This window comes from Hirundo rustica, chromosome Z (assembly GCF_015227805.2).
Source record: "Hirundo rustica isolate bHirRus1 chromosome Z, bHirRus1.pri.v3, whole genome shotgun sequence".
Taxonomy (NCBI): Eukaryota; Metazoa; Chordata; class Aves; order Passeriformes; family Hirundinidae; genus Hirundo; species Hirundo rustica.
In genome coordinates, this window is record NC_053488.1 from 2,893,187 (window position 1) to 2,913,382 (window position 20,196).

Consider the following 20,196-nt stretch of genomic DNA (forward strand, 5'->3'; position numbering starts at 1 on the left):
ACTCTGGAGTGGATCCTTTTAGCTGCTGAAGACTAAAAGAAAGTGTTGGGGTAGTTCCTAGTGAAAGTCATGTCCATCATGCTTATACAGGGAGCACTAAACTGCCTTCTGATAGAGATTCTTGATGGTCAACAAGGGACCCTCAGATGATATCATGTCATTGGGAACAGTCCACTGCTTGCCTGTGACATTTGAATTACAAAGACAGCTAACAAAATGTTAGTCTTCAGCAGTCAGTGGGTATTTGCATCTGAAACCTAAGATGGTGAAAAATGGCGCTTTTTTGAGTGTTTTTTCTTTCAGCTGGATGCACTATATCAAATGAAATGCAGTTCTCATGACACCATTTGAATTATGCTCTCTGTAAGCAAGCAGTTTTACAACTTTTCTTTCTCTGCATTCACTTACATAAATTAAACCAGCAGTGGAGGCTGCCAGAAAGACAAAGGGCTGTGAAGAAATAGCTCTTTCTATATGCTACAAACTGCCCGCTAGCCATTTCTGCCCAAGCAATTCTTCAAACTCCATTTCTGAGACAAGACATAGGTATACTACAATTACAAAATCACCGGGTTTTACCTGGCACCAGGAATTTAATGTGTATGGATGGCAACCAGCAACTTATACATAAATTCTACAGACACCATCCTCCCACTCCCTCTGCCCCCAAATGACTTTGACCTATTCTTCTACCAAAAAAATGTTGGGGGAAGAGGGGCAGTGGGTTGAATGCTGTCTAATTACAGAATAATCAGTGCTTCTTCTAGTAAAACCAGAATCACCAAGTTGCTCCTGTATGAACATAGCACGTGTAACTTGAATTTTGTACTGAAGCTTCATTAAGGATCATTTATTTGTAGAATGTTAATTGGATGAACTTTTTTTACCACTAGCGGCACCAGTCAAAAAGTTAGAAACTCAGAGTTTGGAACTGTGGAATTACCAAACCACAATCCAGCTCTCAAGAAAGTCTTCATTTAAACGCACATGTGAGCTCCCATATATTTAGGGGCCCAAAAAAGGAATAAGCTGTCTAAACCAAACCACAATTCTCAGTTGCACACATCCACAAAGGGGACGTCAGAACATGCAGCAGAGTTTCTAGATGGTTGTGGCGTTGACTGTATTCAATGATCAGCTTTTCCAAGAGGAATTTCAAAAATACTTTCCACTGGAAAGGAACAAGCATTCTGAATGCTAATCACTTTTATGTTGCTATCCAAATATCAACTTTAAGTCTATGCACTGACAGTACGATAAAACATTTCCATGTATTCTGAAGTTTGACTCTAGGAAGGAGGGAAAAATTACCTAAAGACCGTCTAGTTTTTCTACAGAGGACAGCTCCACAGCAAAAATCCATTTCTACAAAATGTGTTTTTCTCAATCATTTGTCTTGATTTAATGCTTAGTGTTTTCTCTCTTCAAGCAATTTATTACATAGCAAAGAGTATGTTAAGTTAGCCTTATACCTCTTAGGGTTGTTGGGGTGGGGGGAGAAATTTCATGCATAATATGAAGCATTTTCCACTGCTTGACAGCAGTGTGGAAGTGTCCCAGCCAGGGCTGTGCAAGAATTAAGACCATCAATCATTCTTTCCACAGGCAGTCTTTATTTTAGATGTTTAACAGCCTGGATATTCAGCAGCCTAACTGATTGCACAGCCTGTCTGTCCCGCCCCTGCTCTGAAGAATCTTTCATATGATATTGGGCAAATCTCAAAGCTGTTTCAGGAGAGGAAAAGCAAAAACCAGCAAGCCAGGAATGTATTAAGTTGGCTTTTGCACTTCAGCAGAGCAGACAGACCTCTCCAAACATCGCCTTCTAGTAAGTGACAATACCAACCACTGTTGTGAGCCAGCTCAAGGAAGGAACAGGAGCACATTTCTTCACAGAGAGGCTGTGCCATATCTACAAAAAGAACTGGCAGGCCTCCACTTACATCTAGGTCATGAAGTGAAGAGAGCTTCTGCTTTTTTCCTTTATCTGAGGACTTTCACACTATTTCTTCCAGCCTAAGTCTTTGTTTCTGTAGTTTTTCTCTTATCCAGCAAGGTTCAGCACTTACATAAAAATAGATAAATGCATCATTGCTGTTTCAGGAAAGATCTGATTGGAAAAAAGGTATGTTCATTAAAAATGTAGGCAAATACAAGCTGGGTAGGAAAAGGCATATTGTAGTTACCTGTAGAGGGACAAGGTACAGAAGGGGAAGAAAATCACATGAGCAGCATCAATTCCCTTTATGTTAATTTCCCTCTGAGCAATAATGTAAAATACTTACAGTGCTATATTAAAAAAAAAAAAAGACAGATCAAATAGGAGGCAGAAAATAAAGCGGGAGCCGAGGGAATGTATTAAGAGAAATTTGCATGTATATAAGGGAAAGAAAAAGCCAGATTCAAATTTAGCTTTGCACTCACACTGGCCAGCAGACACTGAAGAGAAACAGGCAGTATTTAGAACCAGAGGGATTATATATCCTGGGAAGCAAAAACTCTACCATTACCTTGAACGCTACCTCAATAACCAACTACAGTCATATTTCTGTACCTATAAGCAGAAAACTCTTCAGGAGGAATATAAAGTCAGGTTAAGGGTGAAATCTGACCGAAGTTATTACTGTCCCATTGCTCTGGGATTCCACAAGACTGCAGCAGAGGAGCTGAGGCAGGGATGGTGAGTGAGAATTCCTTCAGTGGACACCAGCACAGCCACAGGGTGCTGCTGCAGGAGTGCTCAGTACAGCTACACCACCTTAACCAGATGCCAAAGGAGTCACATGACGAGGAGTACAACAGAGTCAAACGCTTCCAGATGGCAGGGAAAAAAAAAAATGTTCAAAGAGAGGAAGGTATTTGTCAACTCAATTTGGATCTGTCTTTACAGAAGGAATCCCTGACCACTCTCCAAGCCTGCTGTGGAAGTAAACAACAATTTCATAACACAAAAATGAAGAGGGGCAGGAAAGAATAAACCTAGTGAGACTCAAAACCAAACAACATTTGCAAATATGGACAGGCCATCTTATATCACGTCCTGCTCTGCCTTATATTCCCCACTCCTCCCTCTTCCTATATGAGGCCATGGAAGTTTTATCTGGTAAAGTGTTAAGTCCCCTCTAGACTACAGGAATAAATTTTGGCTGTCAAGACATTACTCTTTGTTCTGCACATTGGAGTAAAGTCAGCCCACAGTGTCTGTAAAAACTGCCTCAGGTTCCCAAAACAGACTTAAGTTGCTACTTCAAATAAATATTAACCTCAGGACGAAATGCCTTTTTTGGTCTTACTGCTCTCTCCTTATACCATTTGGTATGATACTGGTAAGAGCAATGAACTTCAGCAAAAAAGCAGAGCTGTTCTGTACAACGACTGGGAAGGCTGAGCATTTTGCCTGTAATTAGCTGTCACGTGAATTTATCATCAACCATCTGACTGAGAATTATGTTTTCTTTTGTCACATTCAAACACAAATACTTCAGAGTACCCAGAGTTAGAAGTCAAACTGCAGAAGCTGAATTCTACCCCCTAACTAATGAACCTCACATACTAGGCAGCTATGAAAGGCACTTTAACCCAAAAAGTGATAAAATAGATATAGTATAGATAGCCAGAAACTTTAGAGGCCCCCTTACACCCTGATCTTTGCAAGACAATTCAGTCCACATGAGTTCTACTTCTCTTAAACGCCTGCAGTCAAGAATTGCCAGAGACAGTTGGTTAGAAGCTTCAACTCCCCAAAGAGTTGTGAACTTGCTAGAAACAACTTATTTCAAATCTGTACAAGCTGGCAGCTGTCCTCATCTGTTAATAAAGGAGTCCGCAATACAAGAAGACCATTAACAGAACAGACCCCAGTTGTAACTGCAATGAGAACAGGCACCAGAAGCAAGCCTAGGAACTGATCCAAGTTCTGACTCAATGATTTTCACTGTTACCACTTTAGAGACAGGATTGATCGAGAATGATTTAACATGTCATCACTAAAGCATAACCAAGAGATTATTGCTTCTTCCAAAATACATCTTAGCCTTGAAACTGCAACCCTCCTATCATAAGCAATTTTTTTTTTTTTTTTTTTTTTATCTTGAAGTGGGAAGGATTAGCAACAATCAAGTAGCACCTCATACTACAAAAGTTACGGGGAGTAACTAACATAATAATCAAGAACAATACTTCAACTGCTTGACTCATTTTATTTTTATCCCCTCGGCTGCATTTGAGTTTTACAGTGGTTTCTTAAAGATCATTCATTCTTGTAGACCTCTAAGAGGTAACAGACAAGATTGAAGCAATCATACATAAAAAATTACTTATGTTTACAAATTTTTGGCAATCATAGTAACCCGTTTTTTCCTATTGCCATTGCCCCAATCATTGAAAAAGAGAGTGTACAATAATTTACATCTGAAGTATTTCAAAGTGCTTGATAGTGATTTTTCCAATAATTATTTACAAGTGGCCTATAGACATATGTACAGGTGTTACAAGTTGTGGCTGGAATATGGCTTTCTATGGAAAGTGCTTTATTTTTGGTCAGTGATGTTACTGACTAACCAACCCAAGGGTTACTGATAAAACTGTAACCACTAACAGCTGAATTGTTGTGGACAGGTATTTACAGAGTTGTTAAGCCGTAGAAAATAACTATTTACACAAGTGTTCCATAAATACAGAAAGTATCTTCTTTCTTCCAAGAATGGAGGAAGTCCTTCAGCCACAAACCTGGTTACTATCCCCAAAGAGTGTAAGACACAAGTAAACTGAAAGTGATTGCTGATCCAGTGCTCACGCCATATCATCATCTGTGCTGACAACAGATATCTGTAAAAAATAAGGGCAAGTCAGCTACAGTTGCACCAATAGAAGACATAAAGCAACACACATCACGGCTAATTCTGCAGGCTAGTGACCACATTCAGCACAGATTACTCCAGACCAGGTACAGACACTAGTTACCTACCACAACTTTAACCTTGATTATGGGATAAAGCTGTCAATTGGCTCAGCCCAGTAGTTTGTCTGCAGCCAGCAGCTTTCAAAAGCAGAGACCTCTCCTAAATTCAACTCAGGTAACCTTTGGCAATCTTTCTACTCCAGTTATTAACTTGGAGTCTCAGACATAATAGCTCAATAGGTTAACTTACTGCAGGGTAGGTATGTCCTACTGAACCGCTGTGTCTTCCAATATCAATTGTGAGGTCCTCTTCTGTTGTTTTTAGGTAGACTGGATTATCGAAATTCATGCTCTTCATGTTCTTGTGCTGCCAGTTGCGCCACATGAAGTAGCCAGCTGCTGCAGCCATCATCACCAACACTGCAGGGAGACAAAGAGATTGCAAACACGGAGCAGAGTCAGGTCAAGATCCTGAGAGTGGCTTGTCTCACCACATGGGGTCCAAAAGGCTAGGATTATTCTTCCTACTCACCAGCAGGAAGAATAATCCAAGGTGCTGATGTTCTTCCAGCTGCAGTTACTTCAGAGGTTGTACCACTAGTGTTGAATCCTGCATGAGAGTTTGACACAGTGAGCTTGTGTACTGACAGGCTGGCAGATTGCCATATGCAAGCATTTCCCAAACCCAGAAGCTCCTATGAATTAGCACACTGCTAGAACAGCCTAACATGCTTCATCCTGTTATTAGTTGGAAGCTTTTTTTTATTGCTTGCCTTCTCTGAGCACTCCTGGGATTTTGTGGAACCTACAGGTTCCACACAGTCCTATGTGAACTAATCTGCTTAACACATGCTCTGGTTGTTACACTACACAAATGATCCGGCCTGTGTTTTCTACTTGCATGCAAAGGAGAAAACATCCAAGTAGGCTAGTTGGTCAGTTTGCATTTAATTCCTCTAACGTTTAGCAGTGTGAGTTATTGGGACCAGTACCTCCAGGAACTAGTCCAACAGTTGGAGATTTTTCTGTTGTGCTGGTATCTTTAGCCTCAGTGTAAGCCACAGTTGTTCCAGTACCTGAAACTAATTATAGATCAAGAACTAATTATAGATCAGTTAATCCTGAAGTTCTGCTATGGCTTTGCTATGAGAGCCATGGTAGTGAAGGTTTAGCAGATGGCAAAAATGATCATGCAGCTTGTTAGCTTTACTGGGAGCACTGACATTAACTATTTCACTAGCACGCCCTCAGCAGAGAGTTCTTGATGAAAAGTAGTTCCAAGAACAAGGCCAGACAGTTAATCAGAAATTAATTTTGTAAGCCAACCCACCCCCTCACATAAGGTTTTCTGAATGAGGTTTTAGGTCTACAAGTTCACTGGTTAGGTACAGCCTTTGATACCCATTGCAACCTCTCGGAGCAGCCAAGGGAGGCCAGCATCCCTGCATTTAGCGCTCTGCAGCAGTCAGAACCAACACACAACAGAGTCAGTGGCACCTCAGAGTTTCTAGTTCCACTCCGCTGGACAGTGTAGTCAGTCACACTGCTGCACAGTCAGTGCTGACAACGGCAGTACAGCAGCATGTTCATCCGGACTGAAAAGGAGGTACAAACCCCCTTGGACAGCAGCATTAGCCAATCACCTTCTGAACACTGTGCATTTATATGTACAGCCACGTGAGTTCACACCCCTGTTCTAGGAGAGGCTGGGCATGTTCTGTCCTTGTGTTTGCTGTCTGCAGAAAGCCATGGAGGTACGAGGTCTTGCTGCAAATGATGATGGTGGTGCAGAAGCAAAGCGTGGACTTTAAACAACACCTGCAGACTCTGAGGGCCATATTGATGGCTAAGACCCTCTCCTCCAAGATCAATTACATCAGATTAGTTTTAGCAAAGCTGCCAGACTATACCACTGTATTTCCTTCCCACTAACAGGTTCAATATTCTCCTACTCCTCCTCCCCCATCCATCCTGGGAAAGATCTCAGTTGTGTTACAGTACCTGTACATCTCAGACCATCCTCCTGCAAGAAGTACCCAGCAGGACATGCACAGGTGTACTTTGGAGAATGTTCATTTATCTGAGGAGCAGGCAAGCACAGGTAGCTACAGCCTCCATTTGCCATGTTCTCTTCACACCAGTTCCTACCTGTTGGTACACCAATTAAGGAGTGAACAAGAGTGAGCCTTCACACTTCAGATGTGAAACAGAAGCATTTGCACGTTAATTGTTTTAGTGTCTCAGCTGGCTATAGATTTATATCTGCTCTGCCCAAAAAAGAACAATTGCAACTACACCTCCCAACCCTCATGGAGCTGCCTATGTTAGAAACTCCAAGCAGAAGCAGAAGTGGACAGCTGTACAGTGAAGGGAGACCCTCTGCCACCACCCAGGAAGGGCAGGCTTCTTACAAGGATACACTGACTTAACTAGGAACTGTCCTGAAATTACCTGAAGGCTGAACAAGTTCGTGATACACAATGATGTCCTGTGCATCATTGAGGTTGTTCACCAGGGTAACCAACTCCGTTCCAGTGAATTTGTTGGCACCATAGACTGCCTCATTCTCTCCATCAATCCAGTACACACGGTCCTAGAAGACAACGTCATTGCACCCCATTACCTTCATGATGCCATCAGCCCCACCATTCCTGCCACTACCAGCAAGAAGAGGATCTTTGACCATGCCTACAGGAAGTCATTCTTACCTCAAAAATGGTTAGAGCAAGAGGATGAGGAAGGAACATGTGTGATTTCAGCACAATTCTACGATCCTGGCCATTCAAGTCCACACTAGACAGCATGTGTAGTTTAGAATCAAGCCAGTACAGACGGCTTTTTACAAGATCTAGGAGGGGGAAAACACCAAATATATTTAGCGTCCACATGGAGGAAACCTCCAAAGCTCGCTGCAAGAATTGAAATGCCCACAGGTTTGAGAATGGTGGCAGTGTTGCCCTGGTTTCTTACCATCCCAGGACACTGAGGGCTGCTGCAGTGATGCCTATATGGCCTGTGCCTCAACTATAATACAGAGCAGGTCAAGAAAAGTTACTGTTTCAGTATCTGAGAAGTGCTGATGCCTGTTGCAGGGGTCTTCAGGCAAACAGAAGCTTCCCTTTCTCAGAAGCTGAAAATAGTTCTCTGAAGAATGACCCTGGTTTTTGTAGCAAAAATATTGCTAAAGCTCCAGAATACCTCTGGCACAGAGAAGTTCAACATACCTAGAGCAATTCCATTAGGCCATTGGATTTCTGTTGTCACAAGCTGCTGTCTGTCAAATCCATTCATTCCTGCTTTTTCAATTTTTGCTGGCTCACCCCAGTCTGACCAGTACATAAAGCTGTGAAGCAGAATTTATGTTGTATGATGCACTATAGTACTGTGTAGTATCAATCTATTATGACCAATAACTAACAAAGGCTGCCTAAGTCAGTTATCAGAACATGTAGTTGCTACGTCCGCTCTTTTAAAAGAATCTGGACAAATACTCACCCAGAGATAGGATCTACAGCAATAGAAGCTGGCTCTCTCAGCTCAGAGAGAAACAAAACCTTTCTTTTTGTGCCATCTAGGCTAGCCAGTGAAATGGTCTTTGCAGTTGAGTCAGACCAGTAGATGTTCTTATAAATCCAGTCAACAGCAATTCCTGCAGGGCTGTGTACATTGTCCAGGATTCTGATGTGTGTTCCAACTTTATCTCGGGTGTCAATAGAGGCACTGGAAGACAAGAAGGACCTGCTTTCAACCACTTCCTCCACAGATACTATCCCTTGGCACACCTCAGCAAACACTGCACAAGACTTCAGGCAGAAGATGCATGAGGGGCTTTGCACAGAAGGCCTTTTGTACAGATGCAGCAGCAGCTACTAGGAAGTGCAACAGGCATACACATTGCTGGCTGTGGGAACTTGCATCAACTGGAACTTGTCTTTAGGACACCTGGAATCTAGTTTTCATTACCAGATACTAGAGAAATAGCTTGGGTAAAACATGGGATGGTTTAGGGAGGTACACTAGGTTCAGAAGCTAAGCCTGTTTACCTGAAGATTGCTTTTTGGCTGAAGTCTGCCCAGTAAAGCTTTTGCTCAGCAATATCAGCATCTAGAGCTATAGAGTTTCTTAGCTGCTCCACAAGCTGAATGTATTCTTTTCTCTCAAGGCCAATCTTCCTGATGTCCCGGCGGTTCGTGAAAATTAGACTTGGTTCTTTCCCTGTGAAAAGAGTTTAAGTGTCATCTGCACTTCTAGAGATTCAGCCACATGCTTTTCTTTTACAAAAAGTTCTAAGAGTCATCACATTTAGTATCTGCCGTTCCACACTTGGTAGCAGATGCTGACAGAGGTCTTGGCTGTACCAAACCTCATCCTTTTCTCCCTCCACAACTGGACGGGGAGGATCCTCCTTCTCAGGGAGCAGACACAAGCAGTTTATGTCAGGCATCTTTAAGTACTGCATCGTGGCATCATTCAAAGTGTTAATAGTGATCAGTAACACCTCAACAGCTAGTGTAAAAACCACAGTAGTATAAACATTGCATCACCTGCTGGCTCATTTTAAAGTGGGGATATAAAATCTTATGTCAATACTCACCAACTGCCTTGCACACCCCAGTAGCAAGATCCATCTGATAGCCACGGCTACATTCACATTTGTAGCCCCCTTTCAGGTTGATACAGATCTGACTGCAGATACCAGGGTTCTGACATTCATCAATATCTGTAAAAACAAAATTTTAATTTATGCTCACCCTCCAATATCACCAGTAGGGTCCACGTTAAAACCACTAGATACTTGCCTCCACAGGTTCTCTTGTCCAGAAGCTCAAACCCAGCTGGACAGTCACATTCATAGCCAATAACAAGATCTCTGCAGATATGAGAGCATCCACCATTGTTCACTAGACATTCATTGACGTCTAGAAGAGAGAATTGGCCACTTCTGAGAAGGCATGCATGTTTAGTCTTGTGGTCTTAACTGTGGAGCATTTTACCAGGTAACATCCATTTTCTAACAATGCCTGCCACATCTGAAACTGTTCTGGCAGTTGAAGGCATGTGCAAGAGAACCCCCTCAAATTCCTGTTTGCTCAGCTACCAGCACCTTCTCTGTGTTACAAGCAGGCAGCAATAAAGACTGAGGGTCCTGAAGTTTCAGTGTTTCTTATGCAGTCAAGCACCTTCCTGGCTACAGAGAAATCATCCCAGTCTGGCTGGGCCTGTTAACTAGGTTGGTCTCAGGTGTAAGTTTGCCATCAAGAAGTGACAATGGGCATTCCAGCTGACATCTGACAACTCAGAGGCTATATCCAAGTATATCTAGCAGTCAAGATTGTGAAAAGTGTTTATTCACTTACTACACTCCTTGAGGGGCTCATCACTCCAGTCCTTGCAGTCCCTTTGCTGGTTACACACTTTATTGATATCTATGCATTCTCCACTTCTGCACTTGAATTTGCCAGGTCCAGAGCACTGAATAACTGACATAATGAAGAATTGTGAGGGTGACTGCCAGCTTCAACACATATTCTGCAAAGACTCTATGCTTGCCTAGTCCCACGCTTACCATTGTTACAATTCACTTCATCTGTGCCATCCAGACAATCTCTCACACCATTGCATTGCCTACTCCCATGGATGCAGTTCCCATCTTCACATCTGAACTGGTCTGGTCTGCAGGTCCGAGAAGCTGAGGACACAGCCATGACAGACTTTTACTCCTGAGGTTTACTGAAGCAAAGGAAATAAAAGACGAGTCAAGCAGCACCTCCTAGAGAAGGACCAAGCGAACTTACGGCAGTTGATTTCATCACTTCCATCCTTGCAGTCAGGGTCTCCATCACAGCGCCACTTTTTGTGGATACATTCACCTGAGCCACACTGCACCTCGCTGGCAGAGCACTTCACAGACGGTGCAGGCTGGCGGCCACATTGCTCTAGAGACTCATCCGAGTGGTCAGAGCAGTCAGCATCATCATCACACACCCAGCTGAGGGGGATGCAAGTCGAGCTCTTGCACTGGAACTCATGAACTCCACAGGTAGGAGGTGCACACTCCAGCTCATCACTACCATCACTGCAGTCATCTTGACCATTGCAGACAAAGCTCTTGGAAATACATTGCCCACTGCTGCATGTGAAGTCTGCTGGACTACAGGTCACATTGCCTGGGGTAATGCGAGTAAGAGAGATTAGTACATTATCACAAGAAGGCCGACTTTTGTGTGAAGGTGTTTTCTTTTGCAGCTGTTAGCTGACAGAAGATCAGCATCCCATGTAAGGCAAAAGGGAAGCCTAAATGACCACCTACAGGACACCTGGATTCCACAGATCATCCTCCTTGCCACAGGCACATTATAAGTGATAGGCATCAGATTTGAACTACTGAGTGAAAAAATAACTTTCCGAAGTAGCAAGGCTGTCCTGCTCTTCAGAGATTGCAAGTCTTTCAGAAAACAGGGTCTAACCCTGTGAACCAAAGACAGAAGGTAAGAGAATTGCTGACTCAAGAGTACAGACTAAGATTAAGGTAGTCTGATGCTCAGCACGTACTGTACTTTAAAGTGTTTCATGCTGGTCCCCAGGACAGCAGTGGTCCATTTGCCTGGACCAAGGGGCAATAACAGACCAAGATCTTGCCTAAGTTGATCCCATGGTTAAGCACACCCATGCAATTTATGTCAGTACAAATTATGCTGGTTTAACAGCACTGTAGCTGACAGCTCAGTATGCCTAGGCACACAGTTTTATCAGCTTCATTAGAAACACTGTCTGTAGATTTACTTGTAGATTAAGGCATTAGTTTGCTGAGTAAGATGGAAACTCCACAGACACACAGCAGAAGTCTGGAGATCTGTGTAACTTGGCCATCCAGGTTAGGTGGTTCTGATGGAAGCCAGCCCTGTGGCTTTGGTTACAGCAAATAAATTTCAGGACACCTCAGAAAACTCATATGTATGCAAATCCTTTTGAATAAGCCAGGAATGTTGCACTCTAATACTGCAGTGGCAGCTCCACTTGTGTACTAGCCTGAACTTGCCACCCAAACACCAAAAATCCAGCTTCACACAGACATTTCAGGATAGGGCTATGAAGCAGATCACCTATGCCCTTACTACACTTTCAGGAGACTATTTGTTAATGTAAGCAGCAATTTCAGAAACTCTACAGAGAACAAGTTCTGACAGTTGGCTTGCCAGGTGACTAAGCCCTACCTGTGGCTACTGCCAAAATTAGCAGAGAAGAACGACACATATTACAAAGTTTACTGTAGCTGTTAACTTAGCAGGATAGAGGAGTGTTAGAAAAAGTTTGCTTTAAGTGGCTGCAAAACAAGATGAATGTAGGAGAGATACTGATGCCATCAAAAATTTATCTTCCCAGGTGTACACACAGCTAGCTCCTTTCCAGACAAGTCAGTTTCAAATAGGATTATGCAGCCACCATTTCTCTCCTTACCACAATTCTGTTCGTCTTCTTCACTGTCACAGTCTTTTTCACCATCACATTTCCAGGACACTGGGATACACTGAGTTGACTGAGGACCACAGCTGATTTCATTTACCCGGCACGTTCTCGTATCTATTGAAAAAAAAGTTTAAATTCAACCTAAGAGCTAGTGCTCTCAGGTTTCAGCATTTGTGCTCAAAATTGAGACTGAAAGGCTTCAGGTCTGGACAAAGTTGCAGTCATTTAGATGCCAACATCTGCGTAAATTTGATGGGAAAGACTACACTATTCTGCAGCATTCAGTTAAAAAAATATGTTTCCAGTTCCTAGGAGATCAATATTTCAAGGGTAACTTTGTAGCGGCAGCTTTGTGATCGCACACCAGTTACCCTGTAGCAGGTTGAGCTACAACAAATAGCACCGGGGAGGAGTAATGCCAAAGTGCACCAGCATTTGGAGATGAAGTATTCCCTGCTGTGGATCCCATTAATACCGGAAAACGACATTTCCTGGATCTATGCTGCTTGATGAGTTAGGACCCTTCAGACCACAGCTGCTAATCCTGAGACCTCACAGTCAAGCCTCTGCCCTGCTGCTCCCCACACCCAACACATAGTCAGACACTCAGTCCCAGCTCTGGTAGTATTGGGACTGCACTTTCACAGCAGCTGCCTTGGAGAACAGCCATCACTCGGTGGACAAGCCGCAGCGATGCGCAGGCCTGACTGACTGTGAGTAAAACCTGGTACCTGCTATCTCTTACCAGTACAAGTGCAAGAGAGCCCACTCAGTTCTGCATCTTTTTAAGCAGTAAAAAAAATCTCCTCAAGATGCTGACAAGGCCAAGCACTTAGGAAGGTGCTCCCCAGGACAAGCTCATCCTTGCTTCGGGAGGAAAGCCAGACTGCGAGCAGGCAAGAGGTCAAAATGCTCCTCCCCACAGGCCTGGCTACACCACCGTGCCAGGTTCACTTACGGCACAGTTCGGAACTCTCATCAGACCCATCCTCGCAGTCCGGATCCCCATCACACTGCCATCTGTTAGGCACACACTGACCACTGAGGCACACAAAATCAGATTCGGCACATGTCTTCTTCACTGCAAGGGAGAAAAATAAACTTGTTTAGGGACCAGAGCTTAGCTTATTTATTGCTAACAGGGATCAGCTGCCCTAGAAAGGGATTCAATATCCTTGTTTCGTGGATGCCTGGTGTCATCCCCCACCAACCTAGTAAACAGTGCTGTTGAACACTTCCTACAGAGTTATTCTGTGCACACAGGAACACTTATATTCATCTAGGCACTTATATTCATCCTTCAGGCACTGAAGGACCACTATTGCTAGGGACACTAAGCAGGTTAGTCTATTTTAGCTGCTGCTTTGAACAGACTTGAGTTAATATAAGGTCTACTGATATTAATATTTAGGTTTTGAACTCTGAGTTTATAGTCAAGGCATTTGATTTGTCATTACAGAAGCATGGTACTATGTAACTCTAGGGTTATAGTTTAGGTCTGCTTGAGGAGACCGGCAGTTCAACCACACCAGTGATGGATACAGAGTATGCTTTGCCTGGTCTCCAAGTAAATCTAGTCATCTATCTTAGCTTCTGTGTCTGCTTAAAGCAAGGGTTGGCAGCCAAAGCTCGCCTTAATGTTTATAGGAGACACAGCAGAATCACTTTCACATATAAAACGGGGCTTTTTAACCGTGGAATAGCCAACAGCAGAGTACTAATAGCAAATATTTTCTATTATGTATTCAAGAAACAACTGAGAACAGGCTTATAGTCTGTTCCTGTCAGTCATTGCTCTCACGAGTGAAGAATTTTGGTCACAAGCTTTGTCTCAGTTGCCAATTTCAGGAGAGTTAGATAACACTCAGGAAAATTCAACTGCCTCAGATGGACACAAGGAATAAAAAGGGGTTATTCTAAGCCATTTGTCTTTGTATTCCCGACTGCCAGAGGTGCTGGACAGGATAAGCATCTCTCCAGCTATCCACTGTTAAGTCCCCAGCTAGCAAGTACTACTACAGAGGTATTATTTTGATTACTTACCACAAGCGCTCTCGTCACTGCCATCTGAACAGTCTTCATCACCATCGCATTTCCAGATTTGAGGAATACAGCGTCCATTACCGCATTCAAATTGGGATTCTTCACATTTTGCTCTCGCACCTTCAATGAAAAAGGGAACCTCAGCATTGACACTGTTAAGCAGTACTTTCTCGTTCCCCCCACTGATCAAGAAGCTACCCAGGCTAATAAGGAGCATAACATCACCATGAAACCAGATCTGAGCTCCAAATCTTGGCAATCACCTTATTCAATTATGAAAGTAGAACCAAAAGCTTTCCTTCACCGTACAAGTGCGGAGTTTAAGCACCATAACCATCCACCTGCCAAACAGCAGAAAACTGTCTCAGTTTTATTCTTACTGTTTTCCTCTTCAAGACAGGGTCAAGCCTTGAAAAGTATGTGCCCACAATTACTTCTGCTGTCTCACACCTAGTGTCACATTCTCAAAACTCTTCAAACTTCAGGCAAACTGGGTTTAAATTTGATTAATGTCAACCTGGATTAGCATTTCAATGCTCTGCTGCTAACACATTACAGCAGAATCCCCAAGACATCTGTAAAGGTAGCTTGGATAACAGCTTTGTAGCTGAGCAAGCTTTCGTCCTTTATGTTACTCCTCAAACAGTGGCACCCAGAGACATTCACTGGCATACACCAAAAGAAGTGTGATGCTAAAAGAGCAAAGTAATTTATCACCTCCTTCTCGAATCAAATCCCTTGTCTCAGAACTGGTAAGTCTTGATTTGTTAGAATGCTGGAGTAAGGTACTGCTTTCTGCAAGATCCTTATAGTGCATTTTCCAGAGTATCTTCAGCTCTACCACTGTATGACCCAATCCCTCAAGGGAACATGCCTTGTCTTGGAAACCCTGATATGACTGTCACTAAAAGCATCAGCCTGCATCTTCAGCAGCTAAGCCAGAGCTGTTCCACTTAATGCACGCAGGCAAGTGTGCAAGATTGTGCATCAGTACTAGCTGCACATGCCCACAGCACGATGCAAGAGTCCTGATCTTTCTTGGTTTGTTGCATCATTTAGTGAGGGTGCTTTTTCCTGGCATTCCAGATTAGTAGAGTATTATTTCCCATCTTATATCCTCTCTGCATGACATGCAAAATGCAAGACACTTTCCAAGCAGAAGGAAGGTACTCAGCCATTTTACATTATATACGCTAGCCATCACAAATGCTGGATGGTACAAGCAAGAACAACATGGGCAGTTCTATGTGCTGAATGTCTCATGTAAATCCACGATTAAAGATGTGAAACATTTTACTGAGTTCTGCTGTTTTAGTAGCCTTACTGGAGGAGTAAAGCAGTAGCCCAGCTGTGAGAACAAAGTTAACAACTTTTTTTTCATTGAACTGCGTTCAAAAAGTACCAAAAATCAGAACATCAGCTCCTGTGCATACTGTTTCCTTTTCTGGTTGGGAATTACACCAGCATGTGCTTTCTAACAGCGTGGTTTCGTAAAGATGCTACTACAACTACTATTTGGTCATGAGCTGTCAATCAATTAGCTTGCTTCCTGCTAGACAGCACACCCCAGCCACCTAGGAGTGGGACTAGATGCCACAATTAGAAGCCTGTTCTCTGTTCTAAGCCTGACACCTTACTGTCCAGCAACCTCTATAAGAAGGTTAGAGTTGTGAGCCCTGGTCACACATTTCAGGTTTTACGGTACTGCTACATAAAATGCGCAACAACCGACTCCTAGTTTCAGGACTTTCTCATCCAGGCATTCAGAGTGTGAACAGTCAACCCTTCCCAAAATAGCATACAGAGATATTAAACTCAGCCTGCCACGAAGGAGATCCCAAAAATAACTCCACGGTCCTCAGTTACTCTATTTCAACCTAGAAAAATGAGAAAAGGCTTGCTAAGGCTGCCTAGTACATTGCAACTTACAAACGTAACACTATTTTTACCAAATGCTACACACAAGGCTAACAGGAACTGTAGCTGAGCTTGGAGTAACAGCTATAACTTTATAATTACAATCTTAACAACAAGCCATTCCAAGAAGATATCACTGCTTCTGCAGCTGGTACCAAGTGAAATGTCAGAGCAACTACTTTTAGCCCCACAAACAAGTAAAAAAAAATCGACAAGGCCTAACACCCACACAGGTGCACGAAGGTAAAGGTCAGCGTCTGCTACTGCTCCTGAAGACGTCTGTCAGACTCTAACAGGCACCTGAAATGAGCTCCGGTAAAGATGGTTAGTTACAGCAAGTAACTCTGATCCCCTGCCTTACACCAAGCACCAGGTAACCATTTAGTTAGACACTACCAGTCTAATCCACTGCTATTTGAAGCAATGGAGTCATACCTCGGTTGCAGCTTCAGTCACTAGACACCTAATGCTTTGTGGACCAGCATCAATTAGCCACTAATTCAAAGCTTCTCTTTATGCACTCTTCATACAGTAGAAGCACCTTCACACATTTTCTCTTCCTTGGGCTTCAGTTTAGGCTGAAAAATGCTGAGAATCAGTAGCAGCAGAGCCTGTGATTGCTAACCCATATTATTTTACTGTCCCCCAGGTAAAAACTTTCTAGAGGTTGGCTCATAAGCAGCAATGGGTGTAGGGTGGAGGAGCACAGTTACACTGACTACCCAAGTTAAACTACCTTTCTCCATATCTCTGCTATCACTGTTAGTCTCGGCCCCTTAAGCAAGTTGCCAGATTACTTGTCTGGGCAGCTTCAAACATGTGACACTTGTGTACTGTCATCTGACACCAAGCCCCAGAAAAGCTCCCAACCGTGATTAGGAAACCTTGCAGGAGCTCATATAGGAACTAGCTTAGACTTCTCCCAGACCCTGGCAATTGCAACTACTAGTAGAAGAGCGTTGATGGGGCCACTAACTCAAACTGAAGGAGCAATCAGAATAACTTAGTTAGCTAGCCTACTAATTACCCTCCACCGCGTGTCTCTTACGATGATTTCTGAGTGCAGCAGCAGTTTCAGCGCCAGTCAGCTTGGTCCTTCATTCTACAGCTGTTCAACCACGTCTCTTGCGGACTAGGCAGGGGAGCAACCTACACGACTGGGAGACGAAAGGTGGCTAGGCAGACATCTCTCCTCCCTCTCTTTGTATGAGGACTGGATACAATATGCTAGCAGGGCTCTACCCCACATACCTGGCTACTCTTAGAGGAAACACCGCCAAGATCAGACACTTGGGCCTACAAGAGCCAGGAGATTTAAGAACCACACGACAGTGCAGACCTCAACTGCCCACCTCCTAGCTGGGAGAGCAAGATGGAGCTCAGCCTCTCTAGGAAGAAAGGAGGCAGCCAAACGATTACTACCTCCGCTTAACAGCAAAATAGTTTTAAATGACAACCCAACTGGCTCAGTGCGCAGGACCCCTGCCCAGAGGGGCGACAGCCGGAAGGCGGCCCTGGAGGTGGCCACGAGCAGCGCTGCTGGCGAGCGCCCAGCCCCGGGAGCTCGGACCCTGCGCCGGCAGCACCCAGCCTTGCCACCAGATGGAGATCCCTCACGGTGGTCACCCCGGACCCTTGACTAGAGCCACGCCAACACCGCTGGATAACACAAAGCCTAAGTTGCACCGCAGTTTTGACAGCACCTTCACGCCGCGAGCTTCCCGAGCGGGCCTCCTGCCCCCTCCACAACAGAGCCCCAGCCCACCCCGACCCTGTGGCGATAGCCCCAGCCCCTCAGACACTCCCCCTTAGCACTGATCGGGAAGCCGGACCCCTCCCGCAGCAGGCGGGGGGCTCCCGGGGCTCGGTCTCCCCTCACGGCTCCCGCCGCCCGGGGCCCCGGGGGGGGAAGGCGGCGCCTCGCCCGGCCCGGGGGGCGGCGGGGCCGGCGAGGCGGCAGCGCCCCCTGCTCACCCGGGAGCCCGGGCCCGCCCCGCTCCCCCCCGGGGCGGCGGGCAGGCAGCGCGAAAGAGCGGGAGAAATTAACGAGAGGGAGGCAAAAGGAAAAGGGGCGGCGGGAGCCGAAATAGCCGCGGGGGGCAGCGGCAGGAGCTGCCTCGGCGGTGCGCGCCCCAGCCCACTCCCCCGGCCCCGCACTCACCGTCGGCGGCGGCGCGCAGGCAGGCGAGGGCCAGCAGCAGCAGCAGCGCCCGGCGCCGCGGGACCGCCCGCAGCCCCACGCCGCGTCTGTCGGCCGAGGCGCCCGGGTCTCCGCGCTGCCGGTCCAGCCGCATCGCCGCGCCGGGGACAGGGTGCGCGGGCAGGCAAGCGCTGCGGGCCGAGAGCCGAGGAGCAGAGGCGGCAGCCGGAGACATGCACGGGAGGGAGGCCGTCCCCGCGGCGCTCTTATAGCAGCCGCCCGGCCGCCCTGCGGGCCCGCTGGTGACTCGGCGCCGCGCCGGGCCCCGGTTGGCTCTCCAGTGCCGCCCGCCCCCGCTACCTCCTCCGCGGCACCTGCGGCCGCCGCGACGCGCTCGCACACCGCTCGGCGCAGCTCGGCGGGGCACGGGCGGCGCGGTGAGTGGCGCTGCGGCGGCGCGGAGCGGCGCGGTGCTGCGGGCAGAGCCCCCCGTGCTCCCCCCCCACCCCCGCTGCCCCCCTACTCCCGCCCGGCCCTCCTTCCGCAGGGCGGGGACGGGCACGGCGCGATCCTGCTGCCCGACCGCGCACCGGGGCGGCGGAGCGCGGCAGTCCCGGCGGGAGAGGGTCGGGAGGCGCGGCGGTAGCGGAGGCTTTGTTTCCCCTGCGCGTCCCCAGCCGGGCGCGGGGAGGGGGATGCGGCTCCCCCCGGTCCGGGCGTGCCGAAACCCGCGCTGCGCCCTGGCTGCCTGCGAAGGAGCGCTTCTTCCACGCGGTGCCCGCCAGCCCCATGCGTACATGGTCGCGTGTTTGTGCGCCGTTTCCTCCCTCTGTAGCCGAACTTGATTTGAAAAAGAAACGGGCGCTGCTGTGGAGGAAGAAAAGTGCCTTTTTCTTTTTTTTTTTTTTTTTTTTTTTTTTTTCCCTGCGTAATCCGATCGAGGGATCGTAGTTAATTCGTAATTTCACAAAACGCTACGTTGTAATGGCAAGCTTAACCTTTTATTTGAGGAGGAGGGTTGGGTAGTTTTATAACACTTTTGTGGCGTTTTGTACATGCCTCGGTGTCTCGGTGAAATGTAGATAGTAAAGAAGGGCTGGTAAAATGCAAAGTTGCGTTTGTACAGGCCACTCTTAGAATTCGAAATTGTGCTTTCTAAAATACTCTGCTTTTTTTTTTTTTAAAAAAAAAAATTTTATGGACTTGCTGTCTTATGGTGGTACTGTGTGCTGTGCTTTTAACACTTGTGCAGATACAAACCACAGCAAGCAGCTCCATCCGAAAATGACAAAAACGCTGGTTGCTGTTTCTTCCCTTGGAAACTAAGTCTTGATTTATTAGCCTAATACTTTTAAATATTTTCCAGTAACATGAATTCCTCCAGTGAATCGAATATCTTTGATTTTCCGTGTTTCCTCAGTGTCATAACACATTTCTTTGTATATTATTTGCAGAGTGAAGCTCCTTTTGATTCACATCCAGTTGTATCATGACTACACTAAAGAAAAAACATACTACAGCATGAATAACTTTGGAGTGGATTATCTCTTGCAATTCATGTAATGAATGACGGTACATATCATCCAAATGGGCAAATGGTTGATGTGCCAGAGACCTGTTTAAAAAGTCAAGATTTGATTTCGTGTAACTGAAATACATCTGTGGATTATATTTCTCATATGTGTGTAAACATGAAGAGAGCAGTTCCTAGAGTTTGCCTTCCTACAAC

General features: G+C 45.6%; 1 protein-coding gene across 2 annotated transcripts; it reads right to left on the reverse strand.

The window, feature by feature from the left end:
- Positions 1-4,179: 4,179 nt before the first annotated feature.
- VLDLR (very low density lipoprotein receptor) lies at positions 4,180-18,717 on the reverse strand. 2 transcript variants are annotated; one of them, XM_040089684.1, is made up of 19 exons: positions 18,489-18,717; positions 14,411-14,530; positions 13,326-13,448; positions 12,359-12,481; positions 10,696-11,067; positions 10,467-10,589; positions 10,258-10,380; positions 9,700-9,819; positions 9,495-9,620; positions 8,944-9,115; positions 8,396-8,620; positions 8,125-8,243; positions 7,609-7,748; positions 7,352-7,493; positions 6,902-7,048; positions 5,893-5,982; positions 5,433-5,510; positions 5,151-5,320; positions 4,180-4,827 (listed from the first exon to the last, which is right to left on the reverse strand). In XM_040089684.1, the coding sequence occupies exons 1-19, from the start codon at positions 18,700-18,702 to the stop codon at positions 4,792-4,794; spliced, it is 2,763 nt and encodes a 920-aa protein (XP_039945618.1). In that variant the 5' UTR covers positions 18,703-18,717; the 3' UTR covers positions 4,180-4,791. The 2 variants fall into 2 exon arrangements, with proteins under 2 accessions (XP_039945618.1, XP_039945619.1); XM_040089685.1 differs by lacking the exon at positions 5,893-5,982.
- Between the last annotated feature and the right edge of the window lie 1,479 nt (positions 18,718-20,196).

What these genes read in the sequence shown, in the direction of transcription:
- VLDLR (XM_040089684.1), bottom strand. Translation starts at nt 18,702, where the DNA reads ATGTCTCCGGCTGCCGCCTCTGCTCCTCGGCTCTCGGCCCGCAGCGCT. An exon ending in AAGTGATGAAATCAACTGCC is followed by an intron (nt 10,590 to 10,695) that starts GTAAGTTCGCTT and finishes CTGTGTCCTCAG; the next exon opens with CTTCTCGGACCTGCAGACCA. An exon ending in TGAAGTGAATTGTAACAATG is followed by an intron (nt 10,381 to 10,466) that starts GTAAGCGTGGGA and finishes TCATTATGTCAG; the next exon opens with TTATTCAGTGCTCTGGACCT.